General features: G+C 44.3%; 3 protein-coding genes across 7 annotated transcripts in view; 2 read left to right on the top strand and 1 right to left on the bottom strand.

Annotated features, from left to right (window-relative positions):
- The window catches only part of ZFYVE26 (zinc finger FYVE-type containing 26), a 53,178-nt gene extending 49,975 nt beyond the window's left edge, over positions 1 to 3,203 (top strand). For all 5 annotated transcript variants that reach the window (XM_040600475.1, XM_040600478.1, XM_040600477.1 and 2 more), the window contains one exon: positions 834 to 3,203. In XM_040600475.1, the coding sequence (XP_040456409.1) occupies positions 834 to 1,043 (210 nt within the window). In that variant the 3' untranslated portion in view covers positions 1,044 to 3,203. The remainder of the gene's footprint in view (positions 1 to 833) is intronic.
- Positions 3,204 to 4,000: 797 nt separating this feature from the next.
- Positions 4,001 to 12,481, bottom strand: LOC121091161 (retinol dehydrogenase 12-like). Its single transcript, XM_040600483.1, has 7 exons — positions 12,355 to 12,481; positions 11,486 to 11,604; positions 10,587 to 10,742; positions 10,186 to 10,290; positions 9,512 to 9,721; positions 7,455 to 7,644; positions 4,001 to 5,534 (listed from the first exon to the last, which is right to left on the bottom strand). Exons 1-7 carry the CDS (start codon positions 12,444 to 12,446, stop codon positions 5,432 to 5,434), a joined length of 975 nt encoding a protein of 324 aa, XP_040456417.1. The 5' UTR covers positions 12,447 to 12,481; the 3' UTR covers positions 4,001 to 5,431.
- A 723-nt stretch (positions 12,482 to 13,204) lies between these two features.
- On the top strand, positions 13,205 to 24,083 carry VTI1B (vesicle transport through interaction with t-SNAREs 1B). The gene is made up of 6 exons (XM_040600484.1): positions 13,205 to 13,455; positions 17,716 to 17,774; positions 19,035 to 19,226; positions 20,570 to 20,743; positions 22,610 to 22,671; positions 23,718 to 24,083. Exons 1-6 carry the CDS (start codon positions 13,341 to 13,343, stop codon positions 23,812 to 23,814), a joined length of 699 nt encoding a protein of 232 aa, XP_040456418.1. The 5' UTR covers positions 13,205 to 13,340; the 3' UTR covers positions 23,815 to 24,083.
- The last annotated feature ends 4 nt before the right edge of the window (positions 24,084 to 24,087 follow it).

Raw genomic sequence — 24,087 nt, 5'->3', positions numbered from 1 at the left:
CTCACAGTGAGGGCTAGGCATTTGTTACAGTGGAAGGAAAAGAGAGGCACGTTGGTGGGTTTGTTGGTTTTGTTACCCAACTTTTCACATAGGCGCATGTAAGTTTCTAGTAATGCCAGACAGCTAATGAGGGTCAACATCCCTCCAAGAGGACCATTTCAGCTTATCTTTTCAAGATTATATTACTGCTATTGTGATTGAGAGTTAAGTGATAAAACTTCTGTGACATGCTTTTTTACTTGGAGGAAGTGAGGCCTAAACTACTTTGTTTCTTTGTTAACTTGAGTCAGAGATAAATGGGTAAGCTGTAGGTGCATGTTTATAGATGAAGAGGCTGTGGCTCAGTGTTTTGTGGATTGTTGTAGATCATAAGTGGCTTAGCTGAGAATAAAATCTTAAGATTTGTGACTGCCCTCTGTCCTGTTTCAACTGACAAACTCACTGTTGTATGTAGATTGAAAAATAGGCTTTTCATTCTGCCTTTGTGTAGGATCTATCACTGAAAGATGTGAACTGTTCTAGAACCAGCAAAGGAAGAAAATTACTGGTTTATACTCTTTTTCTATGAGGATATGGTAAATTAATGCACAAGATAGGATTCGTGATGCTAATTTCATGGTGATGCAGTAGTTTCCACAAGAGACAAAATATAGTTGTCTGTCCATCTTTTACATTGGGATTTGCTCCATGCCATACTCAGCTTCATAATATGCTGCTGCTACCTTGTAAAACACATTTCTGAACTAGGTATTTCCAGTGAATCCTTGCTTAAGCTTATCCTGTTAGTTTACTACAGTTTTCTCACCAAGTTCTGTCTGCCTTTTCTGCTTCAGGTCCAGGCCTATGTGATGTGCAACAAGTTGCGTTCTGCCTATCTAGTCTCGGTGAGACAGGAGAAGACCAGAGCCGTGCAGCTAGTCCAGCATGTGCGACAGCTGGCTGAGAACAGTGGAGATGACGTTGTGAAAGCCATCTGTGTGCAGTGGCTCTCAGTGCACCAGCCCAAAATGAGAAATCGACTTCCCCAGGGCACTAGGAAGTAGTCGGTAATTGACATCCACCATCACACGGAAGGGGAAGGCTTCGAGACAGCCTAAAGGCATGTGGTTCAGCAATGGTAAAATGGAAGTCTCTTAACTGATGTTGGTGGCAAATGGGTGCTGCTAATGTGCCTGTAGTGAAAGAAACTAAATTACAAGTGCCAGTCCTGTATTTTGACAGTCACTACCTCAGGGGTATTTTCTGCTATTTTTTTTTTTCTTGGAGGGGTGGGGGTGCTGGTGGGAGTGGGGGGCCAGTTTCAAACTGAACAAGCAAGAATTTAGGAGTATGGAAGAGAGCACTTTTGTTTCTGGTTTGGGTTTTTTTGGTTGGTTTTTGGTTTTGAAAGGCACTGAATTTTATTGTCTTTTATTTTTAATCTAGAAGACATAGAGAAGATAGAAAATTCTCATCAAGTCAATGTAGGCTAGAGTATAAAACTTTTTATGCTTATGGGTTTCCTGTAAACTTTTTCAAGATAGGAGAGTTCTTTTACAAAAACTGAAACTCAGAGATTTTCTTTTTAAGTCTCTATACAAATCATTGCTACTTTTCCCCCCACCCCCAGTACAATGTACCCAGTTTTAGTTCATTTGAAATGGTAGGAACTGATTTTTCATGGCAGGTGTCTACTTACCAGTCACAGTGTCTGATGTGTGCTATACATACAGCACTTGAGCCCTTACTAGATGGATGAAGTTACAAAGGGCATATCCTGTAAGGGGAGTAAAAAGGGAAAATAATCTGTTAAAAAGAGTTGGAAAATCACGTACCTCTTTCTTTGCTATGGTACTATCCCATAAATTCTTGCAATGCAACTTTATCACTAAACAGTTGCCAGTGTACTTCCACAGTTTTTCATCAGGTATAGCAGAAAATATGGATAGAGCAGGCTGTGGTAAAATTCAACAGTCAGTCTGTATCCCTGTCACACAGGGATTTGTTTGTTTCTTACCAGAATAATCTGTACAATAGGACACCAGACTAAATTTTTATTAACTGGACATACTGTATAGCTATATTGACAAGCTTTGCTCTGGAAGTGTTGGGTTAACTCAGTTTTACAAAAAAGCAGGAATTTGTGTAATGGCTGTGTTCAGGGATGCTGAAAAAAGCTGCTTTCTGCAACCATGATTATGACATGAGAAATGGGCAGAGGAATAGTAGACAGTGAGTGGTAGGACCTTCGGAACAGAACACGGCACTCCACAGAGGTTTGTGTTTGTTGTTTACGTGTATTTCAGCACAAGAATTAGGAAAACTGGTTCACTTTTTTGTTAAAAAGTTTAGTTTACTTCAAAAGACACAACAGGTTTTTTGAAGTGTAATACAACTGTAAATAGTTTTAGTACATAAAATAACTGAGACTGTCAAATAAGAGTTTTGCACTATCCCCAAGCTCACTGTAGTGACAGAACAGACTTCCATGGTATCGGAAATTACTTGGTCCATCTCCTTTACTGTTCAATGAGCAGTGCCCTGCTGATACCAACACCTCTCTGGAGGTGCTTCGCTCCCTACAGCAGGGCTGGAAATGTCTTGGAGCAAAGCAGTCAAAAATGACCACATTTAGCTTTCAGAATCACCTGACCACAGACTTGTATTATGTTATTAGTGAGCAGTACTAATGAAAGCTTTTGTTTTCTTGGGCAGACTGACCTCGCTTTCCATCAGATTACAGCTGTTAGGCTAATCCTAAAACATGACACTATCCATGTCTTCAGTAATTTCCAGATCTCTAATTTTGGGAAGGAGGTTCTACTGTTTGTGGGTATCTAGATCTGCATTGCTGTAGTACCTTTTTTTCTGCTAGAGTTCCTTCAGCTGTGTAGAGCACAGAGTGGAGTCTGCCATGCAGACTGGTCAGTTCTGTACCTGCCTTTCTTCCTGACCTCTTTGCACTGTACCTGATGCACTTTATATAGTGTTTGTTGTAATTTGATGTTTTTAACCTGGAATCGTAGGGATCTTTCTTGTACCAGCAGAACTGGAATTTTGATCCTGGCTAACTGCCTTGTGTTGTGAATACTGCAATTATCAAGGGACTTTGAATTTTTGAGCATCAAAAAGGGATTGAGTACTGCCAGTTAAAAAGAATTTCTCTATTAATGACCAAGGTTTGTTTACAATGAAAAAAGAAAATAAATTGTTATGACTGTTAACATATCTTCCGTTTGCTTTTTACCTCAGCATAGCTGGGTATCTCTCTTTAGATCTGTATTTTGCTTTTGGCGGTGCTTAGCAGAGTAACTAGAAGGGGGAGAATTGTTCTGTCATGAAAAAACTCTCTCTGCTAGTGTCCTCAACATTTAGATCAACTGGAATATCACATCTTTAATAAAAGAGTCCTCCCAGTAGCTAGGTAGCTTGCTCAGCCTCATACATGTACTCTCACAAACAAGTAATCCTCTTTGGAGAGCTTTGCAAGTTAATCTAACTCTCCCTTACAAGCCTCCCTTTGAGACAGTTAAATGAGCTTTAGTTCTCTCATTTTACAGATCAACCTAGAAGGTGGTATAAATGACTTCCCCAAGGTCAAAAAGAGTGGGTGGGTGTCTACGCAAGTGTGTACTTATGTCTTATGTTAGGTCTACAATCAGACTTCTTTGAGAAGAACATTGAACTGCAAGGGCAAAATATTTCAACCTAGAGACACTTTCTGCTTTTTTCCTGTTGCTTCTGAAAGGCACTTTCAAGATCAGAGAATCACAAACAGAGAAAGCAAGCCAAGCCTGCAATGCTAGGTAGTATTCTACTGCAACATTGCAGTTGTGGATTTAGCTTCACATTCAAGACAAAACATAAAGAGGGATGAAAACAGGTAGAGTGACAGGGAGAAACACAAAGGGCCTTTAAAATTGTTACCCAAACTGAGTTCTCTATATTAGTAAGGCAGGTGCAGTAAGAGTGACACCAAGTAAATTGGTTCAACATTTCTGAAGGAAGATACGGTCTCCTGTTTGTTGTAAAAGGAAAATGGCTTTATTTAGTATTGCTCAGAGGTAGCACAGGACTGATCTGCATAGATAACATCCAGGCAGAAAGAATTAATCATAAAATTAGCATTTGTTTCCCAAAACTGGCAGTTGGCCACAGAGGCATGCCCATATGCAAGTCCACAAACTTGCAATTTTTTTTCAGAAGCAGGAGACAATCCTATGAGCTGTGGCACTTGTTTTCTAATTGCTTGACTCTTTCAGCAATGATCTCTGATTATGGATCACACTCTAGCAGTTTGTACCAGAGTAGCACTAGAGTTCCAAGGGAGCAGCCTCATTACTTTGCAGATTGATGCTGCTGCCTTTTGGAAGTGCAGGCAGTACAGTACTGCAAGGCTGGTAGCTGCTGGGCAGACACACTTAAGGATTTCTGCACAAGTCTTACTTTCTTGTCCTGTGGCTAACTTGACCATAACATCAAGATAGTCCCGACCTCCGTTTCAGCTATTTAGCTTTAGGTAGTTTGCTGTTATTTAAAGCTGAAGTCTCAGCAGAAGCTATTTAACATTTTTTAACATTATTGAGATGTTCTTTACTCCTCTCTTTTCTAGGTGCTAAAGTCATTTAAAGTGCTGCTGGGGGGGTTACTGTGCCAACTTTTATACCATCGTTGCTCAGTGCTTCACAGTATAGATGTTGTTTTTTTTAAATAAGGTAACAATTGTGGCACTCCTGCAGCTTCTAACCTCCCAGTCACCTGCACTGAGACCTGGGTTCTCAAAAGATGCACCAACCCTCAGTTAACTTGCTGCATCAGTGGCCATTTGGGGCCCAGATACTTCAGTGGGTAGGGTCCAGCTTCTTAGAGAGAATATAGAAAAAAAGTAATTGATTCCACTTAAAAAGTCTACCTCATGCTTAGCACAAAAAGGCCAGCACTTGTTTCTGTGTGCTTAAGAGCATTTGTATTGCATGTAACTGCCAGAAAATCTAATATCCTGAAGTACTTTCCCTCTGCCTGGTCAAATAGTAGGAACTGAAAATAACCTCACAGATGATAAGTTTAGAATCCTACATTTTTACTACTACTGTTAGGAAAAAAAAAAGTTAAAGGTAACTCTTTGTTACTTTATAATCTAAACCTAAGCCTGCAACCTCCATTTCTATTCTAAAGCCAGAGAGCAACTGACTCTGGCTGTTGCATGAGATAGTAAGCAAAGGTTACTCCCTGCATCAGTGTTCTAATTCTGCAGCTAGGAAAGGGTACTGGATGCTTACAAATCTCAATCCTTAAGTGTAATATTCCAGAAATACACATTAGATTGCATCCATAGAGCCATCACGAGGGCAGCTGAAGTATCAGCATTCTAGTCTTGAGGTCTCTCAGCAGCGCTCTTCCCAGGAGACTCATCACTGGGCTCAGCCAGGTACACACTTGAGGTCTGCGCTGCTCAGTCCCACTGGATGCCGAGTAGCTCACAGCTCACATTCCAGAGCTTCTTTGCAGTCTCATCATCCCGACCCCGTGGAGATACATATGCTGGCTGGCAATCACTGCAAGAGGAACACTTTTTACTTTTATTTTTTAAGTCAAAGATTTCCATTTGCATTAGTACACAGATGACTGTCTTAAGGGAGTTGCTTTCTATCAGCTTAACTTCAAGACTAATTGAAGAAGGGTGGAAGACTGTCCAGCAAATGAGCAAGGGTTGGTGCTAAGTCACCTTGAGAAAGCTTTCTTTCCAACTGGCTAGGGAAGAGTCTCTCCCAATGGCACCAAGAACTGGCAAGCAAGTGTAGCTCTATCTGTTGTCTCAACTCTTACAGAAACCTATATATGCTCTACTCTATACTCTTCAGTGTACATTTTCACTAATACCACTAAAAAGGGCTACAAACACTAACCAAGCTTTGTTAGGAGCACCTTTTCTAGCAAACACTATGAAAAAAGCCACTCAGACAGCCCTTCATTCTAAACTATTCATCCCACTATATTGCCATTGCCTGAAAGGCAAAGCTGCCCCAGAATAATACGACTGTAATAACCATGTATGGTTATCCCCTTTTCCATTATCCTCTGAACTGTGGCTCCTTTCTTCTCAGCTCCTGCAATCAGACAGCACTCTCACTGGAATAGAGATCATGTGTTCTCATCTGTAATGCTAGATGCTGCAATAACATGGAATTTTAAGAGAACAGAGGAAATTGCATCTCCCGAGATTTCTATCTAGTCGAGTGTTTTTAGAGCTCCAAGTGCAGAGTCTCTGAAGTTTCTGAAATTACTCTGGCAGACACCACCTGTCTTGCTGGGGCATGTCCATGCTTGTGCTTTATATTCTATTACCTGGAAAGTGAAAAGGAGTTTAGGGTAGTCCAACATAAACTGAGAATTACTGTTGAAGCTCTCAGTTTCCCATCAAGTCCAAAACACCTTTTATGAGTTTAAAATCCACCAAAGTTTTCTGCACTCCAGCACATAAATGCTCTGTTTATATCCTGGGCCAGACATTCAAGGAAGATTAAGGCCTCTATTTATACATTCAAGTCTGATTAAGATGGTAAAAACTCTCAAGTGAAGATCAGTCAAAGTCATTACATGGACTAATCTGGTCACATATCACAAGAGGAAATCTCTGCAAAGACAGAAAGGCTGCAACAGTATCCATGTGGAAAAAAGAGACACATTTTCACATTCATTTTTCGAAAAACAGTATTGTTGCACTGCTCTGTGCCTGGCAGGAAGCCGATAGACACTTTTGCATGAATCTGTTCAAATGGCAATCTTCAAATCTAGGGTGATGACTTGGAACTGCTCTGGGCTGTACGTTTTTGTAAGGGGAAAAAAGCATGACTATGCAGGGTTCTGGAGTAAGTCAAAGTTGTTAAGAAACAACAGGGTTTGTAGTGGGAGCTACACAAGAGACTTTGCAGGACAGAGTGGTAAGCATTCCAGCAGAAGTCCCTCCCAGCTGGTGGGTCTGTCACAGTGGAGAATCAAGTTATTTTGTCACAAGCCAGTCCTGAAGATCTCCCCTCCTAGGTCCCCAGGAGCACAGGCCCCTTCTGTTCCAGTGGCGTAAAACTACAAAGAGAACAAAAGCGGCCTTTCCAGGATTGACTCAACTGACCTCATTAACTAAAGAGCTCTACTGAAAAGTGATTTGCCCAAATCTCAGGCAGAGCAGGATTAGAGCTCTGAGCACGTGACAGCCATTCCTGCACTTTGAGTAGAGTGATATTCCTAGTACTGCGGGACCTGCTGTTGTGTGATGTGTTGCACAGGTCAGGGATTTCTTCTAACACTTTATCCACTGCTACAGACCTGGAAGGGGTAATGCTGTAGTATTTGTCACCCTCAATCTTATCAGCCAGCCTGTTACCCAGTCCCTTCTTAATGAAGAATGACAGTAAGTCATTTTCCCCAGCCAGCAAGGTTGCCTTCCACAGTACATCACTCCATCAGCTTGCACCCACCTGAAATACTGTCCTGTCACAGAGTCTAGCTCCTCTGCTACTGCACAGTAGACACTGGTCTGAGCTCCTTCCCAAGGTGTCTTCAAGAAGAATGAGAATATCTTCCACAGCCACGTCATTACAAATGAGTGCCGGACCAGCTCAGAATGGACAGAACCAGGATGGAGAGCATTTGCTGTAACTTTAGTGCCTATGGCAAAAGAAAGGAGTCCAGGACAAATCTGCATGCATCAAACTGCCTTTAAAAAATAGGGTAATGCACTCAATTCTACCTGTGGATATTCCACAGCTTAAAGGAGGAGTTCAGGCATAGATACAGAGAGAGTAAGTGGAGTTCTCTGTAGTAGCAGTAGTCGTCCATCTTGCTGGATGCGACAGATGCACTCAACCCCTTGGTACAGGCTCCAAAGGAGGTAAAGGCCTGTGCTGTAGCCAGGCCAAGAACTCCTCTAGGAAACACACGAAGAGGCAGAGTGACACAGCATTGATGCATATAAGCTTGTAACGCTGATCATGCAGTTAACACATGAATAGCAAGTGGCTTTTCCAAGAATAATTTATCAAGGAACAAAGTTGTGGGTACGAGGAGTCTCACGCACACCTTCCCATTGTACACTATTTGACTTCGCACCAACCACTTTATTCCAGAAATCTGACAGCCTAAGCGAGCCACCTTTGAGCCCTCCCCTGCTAGGCAGCATGGCTGTATGGTGGCCGTCTCCCCTTCAGCTGGGATGCCTCTCCACGTTGCTCCTTAAAGCAGAGAGGCCTTTTACTAACAGCAAATCTTTGGATGAGCCCAATTTGAACTCTCCCTGAATTGCAACTGGATGGCAAGCCAAGTGACTCTTCCCCTTGAGCAGGGGTGCCTCTCAAGGTTTGAGTTTCCTCACCCGAGACTAAGAGATCCTTCCTTACTTAAGGCAGAGAGACCCCTTGCTCGCAACAGATCCTTGGTAAGTGACCGATAACATGCTGAATTAATAGTAATGAAACATTCCTAATCCATGTAGCTACTCAATTATTATGAGCTTTGTATAGATAATTCTATCAGACATAAACCCTTGTCCAAATCTGAGACTAAGATTGGATCTAGCTGCACTCAGGCTCCATAATGAGTTTAGAAAGTAAGGGGGTCCACTCTGAACCTCATGACTCAACAGGAGGGTCTTCCTTACCCTTTGCATCTCCAGTCTCTGTATGAATCATTCTAACTTGATTCTATCTCAATTTTCCTTCATATGTTTCTTCCACGTAGTAAGTATTAGAGTGAACTTTGCCATCAAACTTTGTTAAGTTGTACTGTTACAACATCATATTAAACCACTTCTGCTATTGCCTTTGACAGTGACTCTTTAAGTGATCAAAATCACACATCCGTAAGACTGGAGCATTCCCTGCTCCCTTCCAAATACTGCAGTCACTACATGCCTTCTGCAAAGCAATGTGCTAGGAGGGCCTGGGTGCTAAAACAGCAGCAATTTCTATCAGATTTTTGAGAACACCAGCTTCTTTTGATTTATTGTAATACTAATTCCCTAAAGACGACACTGCTTCTGTTTTAGTAAGATAAATACTAAGTTTAGAAAAAGGACTGAATGCCATGGCTGTGACAGACGTTGTGACTTATGTACTGTCTAGTCCTATGCTTCTGTTCTACCATCAACATTTAAGGCTGCTGAGTATGCATTAGCTTTACTATCGGAGACTGCAACTGTAGTTCAGCTCCTTCTGGTTTTTTCAGCTTCCACCCACATACCACGGTTGTTTGTGTGGATGCAGCTAATTTTTGACAAGCACCACAGAAAAATGAAATACATTCAACTGTGCCAAGCTACTAAACTTCTCTGCCCTGTTGTTGTAAAGACAGTTAGTGTTTTAAGTCTCCTAGTTCCACAGACAAGGTATTTTCTTCCTGTAAAAAGCTATCAGTGACCCTTGCCTCATGCCATTTCATTTCCGCACAGCCAATTTCCAGATATTTCTTCAATCCACTCTCCTCATCCATGATGCTCAAAAGCCAATGGAAAAACACTCTACTCCCCTCTGGGACTTGCCTTGCAGCCGCCTTGCCAGCTCCCGGGTGAAGAGCACGTTAGCCAATTTGCTGTGACAGTAGGCGAGGCCACGATTGTAGCTCTTCTCACCGTGGAGATCATGGAATCTGATTCTGCCTCCGTGATGGGCCAGTGAGGACACATTCACTATGCGTGCTGGGGCAGACTGCTTCAGACGCTCCAGCAACAGGAATGTCAAGAGAAAATGACCTAGGGGTGAGAAGAAACATCATCCTTCTCTGAAGCATTCCCCTGCTGGAATTTCAAAGTACTTACAACATATTACTTATGTGTTACACGTTACATTACAAGATACATGTTGTATGTTACTGCTGTCCTCATTTCATAAGTCCTGGAAAAAAAGACACACCCCCCACGCACACACTCCTGCCTCCAGAATCAACAGCTAAACTTTTTTGGGGCCATTAAGTTCTGCTCCTCAGCTTCAAAAAGCTGAAGCTGTCATGCACTTCAAATGTCCCAGGTAGTATGTACAGATACTTAAACTGGGTCCATGATAAGCAAATACATGACATTGCATCCCCAGAACTCAAACTCTGGCCTTCCATTCTTCTCCAAGAAGGAAGAATGAGGAAGAGAAAATCTGAAAGCCAGATTTTCCTCTGGCATTTTACCACAGATATTGAAAGCAAACATGACTCCACTGGCCTTACCGAGATGATTGACTCCCAGGTGCATCTCAAAGCCATCAGCAGTCTTGGAGTAAGGGCATAACATAACCCCAGCGTTATTAATGAGAATATGGAGTTCCTTCTCCTCTGCAAGAATCAAAAGACATCCTTAAACAGGGAAAAAGATATTGAAGACAGACAAGAAGATGGCAGAAGTCAGTCAAAAAAACCCATGCCTGAGTTGCGGCCACATTGCCTCAATAAAATAAGGGTAAGACTCCTACCACAAACTAGCTCATGGCCTCTGACAAGCTCCCACTGTGAACCACAGTACCCAACATGGCACAGGGGTATACAGGTCAGGGATTTGGCATTTGCTAGAAGAGCAGTGAGCAGTCCTTGGTAAAATATTCTCAATGAAAAGAAGGATCTAGAGACTGTACCTGCTAGAAATTTCTCAGCAAATTCCCGGATGGACTTCGTATCAGCCAAGTCCAGTTTTTTCACAATCACTTGCTGGTTCCCTGTCTCAGCTCGGATTTCACGGGCTGCAGCTTCTGCCTTCGCTATGTCTCTGCAAGCAATAATCACCCTTGCACCTGTAAGGGGGGCAAAAAAAGCAGGAACAGAAACTGAGACCACTGAAACTGACTGGATGATCAAGGCTATGACAATCAGGCTAAGTACAGTGTTTACAAACAACATTGTTTCTTTAAAGAACTGCCATCAGTCAGGGGAGCAGTTTCAAAGCCTTTCCTACTATGTTCTTAGCTCTGATCCAGCCCAAAGCTGTTTTCAGACCAGGAAAATGCACATCTGAAGTGCCTCTGTCCAGGTCCTCCCCAGTCAGGAGCGTGTACCACTATAACGGGAACACTGAGCAAGGAGTGCATGAAGGTACTTGGATTTTAGCCAGAGTAATTTCTAAATGGATTGTGAACAGGTAGTTTAATCTCCTTACCGGTTACCCCAAAAGCATTTAAACCAAATCAGCCTGAAACATGAACAACTAAAGCACGCAGCAGTGGACCTATGGCATTTCCCAGCTCCATAGAAGCAGAACCCAGCAGTACTGGGAATTCCCCCAGTCCAATCAAAACAGTCGCCGTGCAGAATGCTTTCATGTCACAAGGCACATTTTGGAGTTCAATCAATGAAACCAAACGAGAACCCGGGGACTTGCACCTCAGTGGTTACAGCCTCTGGAGGAAGAACACTTGGGTTCCTAAGAAGTAACTTTGGAAGCCGGTAAGCCTAAAGCGCGCCTGCCTTAGACCCAGAAAAGGGACTGACACACGGCCAGCCGCACGGGGATGCCTGCTGACCGAGGCCGGCGACTTGCCTCTTCGGGCGAGGTCCCTGGCCGTCTCCTTTCCGATGCCCGTGTTGGCTCCTGTGATGATCGCCACCTTCCCCTCCAGCTTCGCCGTCGACTTGCACAGCCCTCCGGCGACATATCTCCTGCAAGAGAGGCCGGCAGCTCGCACGGGCCGCGGCACGGGCAGCCGTCCTCCGCAGGGGGCTGGGCCGAGCACCCAGAGCCCCCGGGTTTCGCCTCAGCGGTCGGGCTAACGGCTGCGCTCCGGGCCCCGGGGACTCACGGGCGCCGCGACCTGAAGCGGTTGATCACGGTCGTGCCGTGACCGAGCCGCCGGGAGCCCACCCCCCAACCCCCCCGCTCCACCGACACCGGCCCGCACCCACCGGACCGGCCCGCGCGTCAAGTGGGGCCACGGCTCCCATTGGCTGCCGCCGCCAACTCCGGAGCCTCGGCCAATGGGCTCCGCCGCGGCGCCGTGAGGAGAACGCGGGCCCCCGCCCCCCGGGCACCCCGGCCGCCCCTCCGGCAGCCCCACCGGTGCGGCGGGCCGGGGCAGCCCCGGGAGCGAGTCCCGGGCGGCCGGAGGCTGCGGGACCCGCCGGTGACATGGCTGAGCCGAGCCACAGGAGCGCCCCGGCTCCTGCCGCCAGCGCGTCACCGGTACTGAGGCGCCGGAGAAGCGCCGATAGCGCCCTGCCCCAGCGCGGGCCAGAGAAAGGAGCCCGCTTCACTCGCGCTCCCGCGAAACAAACGGACGGGCACGGCTGGCCGCCGTGAGGCGCGGCGCAGCCGGCACCGCCCGCCCGCACCCACCGCTCCGCGGGACGGAGGCCGCCGCCGCCGCCCGTACACACGCGCGCAAGGCCAGCGCCGCGCTCGGTAACACGCACCTGACGTAGGGCGCTGCCACGAGCAGCAGGACGGAGACGGCGGCCCCCAGCGCAGCTCCCCAGCAGGTGAGCATCCCCGCCGCCCGCTCCATGCGTACTGCCGCCGCTCGGCGCCGCCTGCCCCGCCCCCGCCCCGCCCCGCCCGCACCTGGCGCGCCTGCGCGGCGCCCCCGCCCCGCTCGGGTGCGGCCCCGCTGCTGCACAGTGCGCCCGCCGGGCACCCGCTCCGCGCCCGTCAGCAGCGGTGGCCGCAGCTGTCCTGGTGGCGTTTTCCCCGGGCAGCGGGCGGCCCTGAGCTGCGTCTCTCGGGACAGCCCGGAACTGCCGCTGGAACGGCACTTGCCAGTGACTCGGTCGAGAAGCCTCCTCGGAAGCCCGGCGGCTGCATGGAAATAAAGTCGGAATAAATTTTCATAACCGCCCCGCAAACCGTGTGACGTTAACCCCGGCAAAACGTGACATGCTGTGCCTGCGCACGGAGGCGCGGGCTGGGGGCTGGGTCACGCGCGGCGGCGGGCTCGGCCGTGCTCGCCCCCGCCCGCACCGGAGAGCGCCCGCAACGCGGGACCGCGGCCCCGCAGCGCCGCCGGCTGCACCCCCCGCCCGCGGAGGTCGTGCGCGGGGCAGGAGACTACAGCTCCCAGCAGGCAGTGCGCGCCGTGAGGAGGCCCCCCTACGCGGCAGCCCGGGCAGCGCCCGACGCGCCTTGCCGCCGGTCACCGCCAGCCCTGCCGCAACGCGAGCGGCGGCGCGCTACCGGGGGAGCTAGGCCCGCCGGGCTGTCCGCGTTGCCGCCGCCGCGGGGGGGCTTGGGGCGGGGGCGCGGCGTGCCGGGCGCCCGGCGGCGCGGGGGGAGCCGCGGGCCGCCGCCGATGGCGGAAGTGCCTGGCGGGGGAGCGGCGGCGCGGCGCGGCGCGTAGCCGAGGGGGCCGGGGGAGGCGGTGGCGGTCGCTGTCGCCGAGCGCGGCGGGAGGCGGCTCCCTGCCATGGCGGGCCGCGGCGCCGGCTCCTCAGAGCACCTGGAGCGGCTGCACGAAATCTTCCGGGGACTGCACGGAGAGCTGCGGAGCGTCCCCGAGCGGCTGCGGGGCAGCGCGGCCGGTGAGGCGGGGGCGGGCGGCGGCCTCCCCTGGTTGCTCGGGGAAGGGCGCAGCGGTGGCGGGACGGGGCGCGGGGCTCCGCCGGGCGCGGGGGCTGAGCCGCCTCTGCTTGTCGGTGGGGCCGAGCCCGCTGTCCCTCCGCCCCGCCGGGGCAGCTGGGCCGCCTCTCGGGGCTTCCCTGCCGGCGGCCTCGCGTAGCCGGCGCTTGCCCTGGCGCCGCTGCAGCGCCGTTTGGGCGTTTGTGCCGCCGTAGATAAACCTGATTTTACAGCCGGCAGGGCAGAAGCCCTTTAGGAGAGCCTGTGCCTGGGGAGGGGGTCGGCCGAGGCGCTGGCAGGCGTTCAGTGCATCCCTGTCGGTAGCGCCTTCTCGGAGGGGGCGGGCGGCTTTGCTCGGTCTGGCGTCGCTGCGTGTTCTTTTCCAGGTGCCGCTATATTCTGGCAGCTTTGCTCTTGAGCGTTAGGCCTGGCCCCCAGATCTGCAGGCAGCGAGGCTGGTGTGTCACTTTACGTCCTCCGGAGCAGCAACTCTTGTCTGGCAAACTTCAGCTCCGTAGCCAAGCGCTGCGGTGCTGGGCTTTCCGCTTCAGTCTCACCTCTGAGGAGGAGTTGTTATTTGGATGCTATTTTATGCTGCTTCTATGCGAACTGTCTAAATCGCAGTGCTTTGGCTTGTTTTGGCATTGTTGACTCTTGGTTAAAATCTCATCAGCAGAAATAAAAGCACTTCTCATTATCACAACTGTCCACAACCATTTGTAGACTTACTAGAGAAGATATGCATTTTAAATGACTGTTTTAAAAGTCTGGTTTGCACACTACCTACTCCTAGACTAGCAAAAAAACTATCAAGTTATACAAAGTTATAGTAGAAGCAAAACCTAATTTTGTGAGTATTCTTTATACCGTACCAGTGGGTAAAACACTGACAGAACAGTTCTCTGTAGGACTTGGCAATGTGCTTCTAATTCAGTTCTTAATACTTGGCAGTATTCTGAGAACTGGAAAGGGAAGTGATCTGACAAGGACAGTTTCACCAATGTCACAGAATCTCTTAGATTAAATGCTTCTTTCATATGAGAAACATGATACATTGTTGAACCCAACCTCAGCTTGGGTTTTGTACCAGAAGGAGTTGGGGCTGTCAGCCGCGTTCTGCTGCGGTCTGGTAATTATCCCGGAATTTATCAAATTTCTGTGTCTAGGTGTAAAATCATACAAATGGTTTGTGCAGAATATACCAGCCTGTACTAGATAACACAGACTACGAAAAGCTGAATGTTCTGTTTCTTACCTGGCTTTCTATTTAATAATGAGTAAAATTCAGGGTTGCAGTCCTTGTCATCAGTGTTTCCAGAAAGTTTGGTTCAAGAAAGATGTTCAGACCTGCATATGGCAACTTTCAAAGCTGAGTTAATTTCACTAGAGGTCAACAAGAATAAAAAGCATAAAAGAAGAAACACCCTTTCTTGTAGGAAATCCTTATTTCCTTGTAGAAAGGAGAGTGGTTGGTTTCTTGGTAAAGCTTTGTCAGGTCTCCATGGAACTCGGATGGTCTTGAGCAATGAATTCTTGACAATGAATTCTGAGCAATGGGCTTAAATGGCATATTTACAGGCAGTGATTTTTGCAATGCTTGTAGGTTTTCGTTTGTTGGGGTTTTTTTCAATCGATTATAAGTAATTGCAAACTGATTTTTCAGACATGCTACAAAATTTTATGTAACTCTCCTGTTCTTTAAATTTGTTGCTGCAAAAATCCTGGTAATATTTTTGGAAAGCATTTCTAAGAGAGTTTAAGTCAAGTCAGGAATTGGTTTATCTGGTAGCGGTGTTCCACTCTCCTAATGTGCTTTGTTTGATTCTTGTACTTGTGGGGAAGGGAGTTGTATCTTTATTTTTCGAGTTATCTGATCCTGAAAATTTCAGGAGGCAATAAAAGATACCTCGCATACTTTTTTTAGATGATTGGCATACTCCCAAACTCCCAACAACAGAATCTGTAGTCCTTGGGACATCTTTGAGGGACAGAGATTTAGAAATGCTGTTTTACTCTGTATAAACAAGATAACAAATTCATACCTCTAAAACCAAGATTTTTCATTCCCAATTTGTAAGAAGGCATTTTAAACAGCCTGGATCAGTTTCAGATATAGATACTTTCCTCTAAATTAATTCAGTTAGCTGTACTTTTCAACTGAATCTATTTCTTACTGGAAATAAATCAGTTTAGTGTTGATGAGCATGTGGATAATGTTACTGTGGCTTTTTACGTTTTACTATTACTGTACTAAAAATATTGTCGCATAAGTCACACTTTAATCTGGAGTGATATGAATTAAACTGCTCAATATATTCTGGGATTTCTGTTAGGCCCGATCCAGTATAATGCTTTCAAGCCACATTACCTATAGACAAGAAAGTCTCAAGCCATTGCTGCTTGACTTTTGGAAACTAGTATTTCTTTAACTGCTCGTTCATCAGTGCAATGTCTTACTCCACTCGGGGGACATAAAGAAGGTAAAATGCTGCTTTGTCAGCCAAGTTTTGATCAGTTTGAGACAGCAGCTATTTTAAGAGGGTGTTACTTAAATCAGATTAGTGAAATGACCTGTATGAAAGAAAATACTGACTTTTGAAGGCTGTTTTGCTGCAGTTCATGTCCACTTGTAACACAGCTATGCAAATAATTGCATCAGCATAAATGTGTGTGGTGGTAAATCGTGGAAGAAGTTGAGGAGAGTGTGTTTAGGAACCCTGTAAATCAGCATTTCCTCCTGAATAAACTGACATGTGATACCAGCTGATATCCTGATACCCGCTAGTGTGTAATGCATTAACAGTCATAATATAGCTTAGTCTGTAATAATTCTGTGTACTGCTTGAGAGCATAGCTTCTTGTTAGATGATGGTTTTCGATTCTGTCTTAAGTTCTCAACAGTTCAATTTTGGGGGCTTAATATGAGTTTTAACTGAAAAGGAGAACCTACAGCTTAGGCATGTTGTGTACATGAGAGGTGCTATATATATATGTATTTTGATCACTTCCATTTTTTTTCCTAGTCTCTGTTGAGAACTCAGTGGAATAGAACTGCTTCTTTTGCAGAGGACCATATTTACAAAAAAGTATTATGAAGTCTGATTTTTTTAGACTTTTTTTTGTCATTTTGCAATGATGCTTTCATAATGTTGTCTTTAAGTTTAATCACATTAGAGAAGTTTTACCAAGATGACTGACTGCATTTTTTACTAGCTAAAATTTTAAGACTGCATTATTCTCTCCTGAGAGAGGTGAATTAGGCTAGTGCATATTTATCAGGCCTCTGACAGAAGGTTGTTTAATTCACACTACGAGACTCCTCTTGTGGTCATCTTCAGTGCTTTTGCAAAAGCTTATAAAACATGTATTTTGGCTCCATTGAGGTACGGGGAGTTTCAGAATTATACTTCCACTGATTGTGGGTATTAGAGATGTATGATAATTTCTTAACATATGCAAAATACATGTCTTAAGGTTTTGTTTAAAAATAGAGTAACAGTGGTGAAACCCATTCTTTGGCCTCCAAAGCCCTAGATGCAGGGATCTTAGCAAATGACTGTCACAAACAACTAAAATACATAGCTTTATTGGCTGATTCAAACAACTGATGTCATTCCAGAAGAGGAAAGCATTTGGGCATTAATCCATGAACCTGAGGTGATGATGTGATGGCACCTAATCTAGAGTACTCTATAGAATACTTACCCTGTTTACCTAGTTACTTTAGGACCACAAGAATGCAGAGCGCCCTGTCTGCCAGGAACTTCAGGGCTCACTTGGAAGATGTAGATTGACCTGATTTTCTGTTCAAATTGATAGTATAGTTTCAGCCTTCAGTGATCTTGCCAAATGGATGCAAAAAAAAAAATATATTTATGAGCCGTTTACCAGCATGTCCTCTTTCATGTTATGTGTTTATCAACACGTAATTTTGTCAGTGGAGACTGGAGGATAATAGGTCAGAAAAATATTTCAGGTTTGAAAAATGAGTTCTTTTGTCTCTCAGAGGTAGTGGCCAGCATTTGGAAGGGTGGTTTCTGCTGTCTCCATGTACCCCCTTTTGAACAGTTGTCATAAGAACAGGCTGTTCCTGTTTGTGGTAGATTTTGATGTGGCATTTGTGTAATCAGCCATCTGTGGCAGCTTCCTTGTCTGTAATGGATTGAGTTGAAGTTCTATTGTCTCTGTGTAGTGTATCTGACATGCTGCTTTTTCTTTCACAGAGGAGAAGAAAAAACTAATTCGAGAATATGATGAGAAACAGCGTGAAGCAAATGAAACGGTAAACATAAGTCTAGGCTTCTGGCCTTTCTGACTGGTTGAAATTTGCTTAAAAAGGATATTACCTTTCTTTATGGATCCTGTTCTGGCAAGCAGATATATTTTTTTTTAATACTTTATTTTTAATTGATCTGATAGTTGTGTCTGTGTTTGTCTAGGCTTCTGTGGGTGTATATATGTACACACACATACAGTTATACACAAATACTCTTACATGTGGGAGGTGGTTGGGTTGGGTTTGTTTGTTTTTTTTTCTTGAGTGCTCGCTTTGGCCATTGCCTTCCCACTGTTGAACAAAGGAGAATGACAGAGGTGCAATTAAAGTTGCTGGAGATTGTAGAGAGGGCTTGTAGACAATCTGCTGCTGCTTTGCCCTGACCCCTCTGCGTCTTTTTTCATGTTGCTCTTTGACCCATCTGATCTTTCTATAGTAGTCTGACGGTTAAATATTAGGAACCTTGAATATTTGAAACCTCTATTGTATCGGCTTCCTGGACAGCAGGTGATGTGGAACAGCACAAAAACCCCCTGTGTGACTTTTTAATATCTTTTTAAGCAAGACGTTATGGATTGAGCTGTCTTTTCATATTAATGTGACATTTGTTAGGATGTTTGAGTCAAAGCTGTATTCTTCTGACTTACTGGAGTTTATTGACAGATACCTGTGTAGGTGATATATGAGATGTAGAGCTCATATTGGCAGAGAGCTCATATTGGCAGACAGCTTTAAGCATTGTAAATTTGTAACAACTGTCGCTAAAAGCTGATGTGAAAATTCATGCATCCAGAATCTCAGTGTTTACAAATCCTAACTCCAGTTGTCATGCCAGGATAGTTCAGAGTGTGAATTTAGTGGCATGCCTACCTATGCAATAGATCTCTATTGCATAGAAATGATGAGAAAGAAGCTGATACCTATCCTATAAATGCTTAAACTATGTGAAACTGAGAACTGCAGATTCTGAAGTTATAGAATGACGTTTCAGGATAAATCAAGCATTTAATCCTAGCAGTTAATTTTTGTTTCTAATCTTTTTTTTGAGGCGTTGTGTATCTGAAAATCCATGGAGGTTGAACAGCATTTGCAGAATGGTATACATGATACTAGATGAGGTGTATAGGTTTTGGGGTTAATCCCCCTTGCCCAATCACATAAAAACTTACAAATCCCTTCATCTGGCGGTGAGTTTTGAATATAGATGCTGATGAGAATAGATTTGGTGCTTTAAAAAATAAATACGTTTTCTTTCATTCATTAAAGCTGCGGGAAATGGAGGAAGAACTGAAGTATGCTCCCCTGACTTTCCGCAACCAAATGATGAGCAAAATCCGAGCGTACAGGAGAGACCTCTCCATATTCCAGAGAGAGATGAGAAGCACAGATTTGGGATTGGGCCCTGGAAGTCAAGGCGATATAAAATATGGAATCTTCTCCACAGAAAATGAACAGAGTGTGAGAATTAGATATAAATTTTGTTTAACGTTGCTGTGATTGTTTAATATTCCAGATTTACTGTTTACAGTGTTTCTACTTTAATCCACTTAGCCTCTGTGCTTGTGTAACTCCCTGTGTATCTCTCTGCACGTAACATGAATATCTCAGGGAGGAGAAGGAACACTTGGAACTCAAAAGGAAAGCTTTTCTGTTCTAAAACAAAGATATGAGTATAATCAAAATGGAACTTCTTGAATGCCATGCGGTTAGTAACTTACACAACATTCTGTACTGAAATGCTTTGTTTAATCATGCTCCTGCAGTAGTGAAAACAAAAGTGATGCTACTGACTGAGAAGAAAGGCCAACTGATCTAGTTTTAGGCTCCAAAACTAGCAAAGAGTGAGAGTCATGCTCTGTATAGGTACCTTGGTGGAATTCTCTTAAGCAATCTCAGTGTAAATAATTCCAAGAAAACGTAAGTCATCTTCTAGCACTTGTTCACTATGGGTGTGCTGCTGCAGTGCAAGAAATACACCAGTGTCTTTGTTTACCAGATAATCTTAGATACAGCTGAGCTAATGAGACTGAATCTGCTTATCTTCAGAATGCTGTCGTCTGTACAGGAAGTTCAGGGAGGTGGCCTTTTGGTTTGTCTGCCTTAGATAAGGCAGGTTTGAGAGAGGCTCTTTCCTTAGTGTCTTGTTCTGCAGTAGCTTTGTAAATTTTTGCATTTGATTCCTTTTGATTGGTTCCTCTAAAACCTGAGAGCAGGGTAGTAGATTAGACTTTCTGAAGCCTAAGAAAATACTTTATTTTGAGCTACTTTTGACCCCAAGATCAGCAAACATTTTTATCCTCTAGCCGAATCTACTTATCCTCTAGCCGAATCTACTGACATGAAAAGAGGATCTTTGTTACTTAGCAGTCCAATAGTGCTGTTTGTTCCTAATCCTTTTGACTGAAACTCTCAATGATTTTCCTGACAACCAGTTGTGAAGTCACAAATAAGACTGAATTTAGCTCGGAATGGAAGGAAAAGTTAGCATCTGGAAAGCAAAAATACTATTTTCATGTAAATAGTCTTTGAAGGAAAAGTAAATTGTTACAAAGACAGCTTTTTGTAACTGTTTTAACTCTTAGCTGTGTGTTCTTTTTTAAGGTTTAACCAGATTTGGCTGTAACCTTACAATGTGAACAAGAACTCTTTCAAAATTAACTAAGCTATATCAATTAACATAAGAAGCATGTACAGCTAATACAAATGGATGGTCTGTGGAGTCATGTCCTAACTTTTTAATATGTCAGAAGCCTAATACCCCTGTCTTTGTGCTTAATAGTTAAGCATACATTATTTTTCAGACTAATCTGCAGTCACAGAGGGTGCTACTTCTCCAGGGAACAGACAGCCTGAACCGAGCCAGCCAGAGCATTGAGCGGTCGCACCGAATTGCTGCTGAAACAGATCAGATTGGCACCGATATAATTGAAGAACTTGGGGAGCAGCGGGAGCAATTGGAACGCACCAAGAGCAGAGTAAGCAGAGAAACTGTGGGCATTGTATTGAAACAACCTGGTATTAGCTTAGTGGGAACTGTATGCCAGTAACTACTCTGAGACCTCCCTAGACGCAGCAATCGATGTTTCCACAGACCACATCCAGGCTGCCATGTTTCTGTGCTGTGCTCCTAATGTAGAAGGGCCCAAAGCATGACGGCCAAATGTCTGCTGCTGTGTCTGTGCAAGATTGGGTACTAGACCTATGAACCTGCTAAAAAAGAATAGCGTTACTGAAAAAATTAGAGATTTAAACAAATGCTAAGAAGTTGCCCACCACTAGATTACCAGTACAGGTTCAGATTTGGGAGGCAGTTAGCAAGTTTTTCTCAAGAAAGGAAATTTAGTAGAAGCTTAATCGCTTAATTACTAACCTTCCAGTATTTGTAGGGAGGGAGAAAGTGTCAGACAAGATGCCTGTTTCTCATCCTTGGGTCAAGAAGCTCTGCTTCTACTGCAGAAGCTTTAAAAAGTATTAATTCGTTTTACACAGGCAAAATGGAGAATTCAAGTTTTAAAGTAACAAACTGATAGGATTTTCTGTGTGTACAAGGGATCCTGAGTGTAAAGGTTTTAGGTTAGTGACTTGCAGGGGGATGCTGAATTTGGCAAGTAAGCACGTTCAGCCAAAACAAAAAGCATACCCCTTTTCTTGGTAGTTACCTCTACTCATTGCAACAAAGCCCATAGCTTTTTCATTTAAGTAGTTTATTTATTTCAGTCAGAATTTTATTTGCCCTCCTGTGCCCAGATTTGGGTTGGAGAGCAGGAAAGGAAATGTTATCTTAAGATTTGTAGGCGTAGTATTTGTCTGTTCTTTTTCTAGTAGAAAGTATTACAGTCGTTCAAGCGTGTCAGTCTATCAACAGATGGTTCATGAAGCTGTGACTTTTATTGTGAGCCTTTTAGGCATTGTATCACTGAACAGTATTAACCACGCATTCCAAGTAGAAACAGACTTTTTCTTGCTTCATCTTTCATAGAAAAGATTGGAAATCTAGTATGCTTTGAATGGACTTAGTAGTTTTCTTCCCAGCTTTGTCCAGTCCATCGCAGTGCAAAGTAATGTATTACAGGGCCAGTTTTGCAGCTGAGGGCAATAGCTTGAACTACAGAGGAACTGTGCAGGCAGGCATCTGTGATGTTAAGTGACCTGGGTTACCTTTCACTGACCTTGAATGTTTGGAACTGGAGTAATGAAATCTTACCTGGAGACCTCCAGTGGCCATATGTCATGAATCCTCACTCTGTGAGACAACAGCTTTTTTTAGTTGTCCATACCCTCAATTATGTGCTGTGTAATAGCTGACCAAGAAGTACCTGACAGTTCATTTCTGAGCATTACTAAGCTGAAATGGAGCATCTGTTAACAGTTCAGAGCTCACATCCACTGGGTCAGTTAGACCTGTCAGTGCAATGTGGTTCTTTCTTGGCTAGAAATTGAACAGCATTTCAAACAGTTCCAGACATACGCTGGGGAGAACATGAAGGTATCATTTTCCTCTGGTGTCAACAACAAGTATAATGAAATGAAATTTAATGAAAAGAACTAATACCAAGTTTCTGGTATTGGTAGATTAAATAAAGGGGCAGAAAGTGGTCCTAAATTGCATATCTTTTTATCTAAGGGAAAGTGTACATTGAAGTCTTATTTCCTTCTTAGAAAGGAGACAATGCTTCCAGCTGGTACTGTGTGTAGAGAACAATGATGTCTCTGAATTTTGAGAAAATATAGCCTCAGTCCCTTTATTAATTACAACATTTCAACACCAGCTACTTCCAAGTACATCTTACAGAATTGCTGCATACTTGTTCAACTGACAAATAACTTTTGTTGCTTCTTAGTTGGTGAATACAAGTGAAAATTTGAGCAAGAGTCGCAAGATTCTACGTTCTATGTCCAGGAGGTGAGTGGCATGACTGATGTAGAACAGCACTTGGCAGGTAGCATTGTTGCCTGCTGGTTTCAGGTAAAAAACAAACAGAGTGTCAGCTGAAACTGTTAGGGAATGTGTAAACGTGCCTATGGGCAAAAGCCAATTTGTGTTTTCTCCTCTCTGGTTATGTATTTAATGGAGTGCAGGTAGTTGAACTCTGCTGAACATGTACTGCTTATTTAGGGTAACATGCAGTCTTTAACCATCCTGCATGATAAATTGTGGAAGGACATAAGCAAGTTACAGCAGATTGCTGGTGGTAACTTTAGACAGCATGTTACTCAGGTTGGAAAAAGCTGTGCCATACATCGCTGCAGCATTAAGTGATTTAGATGTCCGATGACACAGACAGATCTCTATTTATCCCGTATTAATGTCCTAGAGTAGCTAGACTGTCATATGAGAAGCTCTGAGCCTGACCATACACTGTGTTTTGGTGACTAAAGTAAATGTGTATTTGGTTTCTTAACTATATGGTTTACTTATCCTTATAAACCTGTTCATGGAGTGTATTTCCAGTAGGTCCTTCTAGCCTAACACTCTTTCCTTTATCGTAATTTCCTTTAGCAATGGGTATACCCATGTAATTTTCATTAGAAGTACATTATTATTTTGAGATTTTACAGTTTTACTTCAGCTACATAGTTCCAAGTAAAAGCACCACAGTGTGGATTTTAGTACAGGAGTTCAGCTGATGCTTTCCTCTGTGCTTAATTGAATGAGTAGGCATGTATAGAGCATGCCTTATGTGGGGTGGGGGAAGAGGAACAGAAATGCTACTGTTGGAGTAGAAGATTTAAGCAGAATTTCCAGGAAAACCTGAGTAGGAAACTACTGATTTTGTCTTTTCTGGCTTGTTAAGAGCTATTCCAGTAGCCCTTGTGTGGTATAGCTGAAACAGGGAGTACACTTAGGGAAGGTAAAACGGTGACCAAATTGTCTAGAATCTGCTTTCATAACCAAGGGGAAAAGAAGCTATCTTGGATTTTTTTTTTTTTTTTTTTTATAAACTCTAGAGTAACCACTAATAAATTGTTGCTGTCAATTATCATCATCCTGGAACTAGCCATCCTGGGAGGTGTGGTCTACTACAAGTTCTTCCGCAGCAGATGAATCTTTGTGACTCAGATGAACTTTTTCACCATTGAGGAACCAGATGAGCTGTTTGTTCCCTCTGACTGTCTGATGATTGAGCTGTCTCCTGAGACAGCATGTTCAGCTGAAACTGTACTGACACTAGAAAGACAGAGAATGGAAGTAAAAGGAAAATGCAGAGACAGACTTGAACTACTGGTAAGATTAATAAGAAGGTAATAAATATTTTATCGTCTTGATTTGTATATATTTAACTGAACAAATAAATCTTGGTATGTAATAAAGTAGCCA

The sequence above is a fragment of the Falco naumanni genome, chromosome 7 (assembly GCF_017639655.2).
Source record: "Falco naumanni isolate bFalNau1 chromosome 7, bFalNau1.pat, whole genome shotgun sequence".
NCBI classification, from domain to species: Eukaryota; Metazoa; Chordata; class Aves; order Falconiformes; family Falconidae; genus Falco; species Falco naumanni.
Note: the sequence above shows the minus strand (reverse complement) of the source record. Positions and strands in the feature narration are given on the sequence as shown.

Coding starts and splice junctions, on each gene's coding strand:
- LOC121091161 (XM_040600483.1), bottom strand. CDS start 12,446: ATGGAGCGGGCGGCGGGGATGCTCACCTGCTGGGGAGCTGCGCTGGGG. Junction 10,291..10,586: donor TGCTGAGAAATTTCTAGCAG/GTACAGTCTCTA, acceptor TGATTCTTGCAG/AGGAGAAGGAACTCCATATT. Junction 7,645..9,511: donor GCTGGCAAGGCGGCTGCAAG/GCAAGTCCCAGA, acceptor CTTTTGCCATAG/GCACTAAAGTTACAGCAAAT.
- VTI1B (XM_040600484.1), top strand. CDS start 13,341: ATGGCGGGCCGCGGCGCCGGCTCCTCAGAGCACCTGGAGCGGCTGCAC. Junction 17,775..19,034: donor AGCGTGAAGCAAATGAAACG/GTAAACATAAGT, acceptor CATTCATTAAAG/CTGCGGGAAATGGAGGAAGA. Junction 22,672..23,717: donor CTACGTTCTATGTCCAGGAG/GTGAGTGGCATG, acceptor TATAAACTCTAG/AGTAACCACTAATAAATTGT.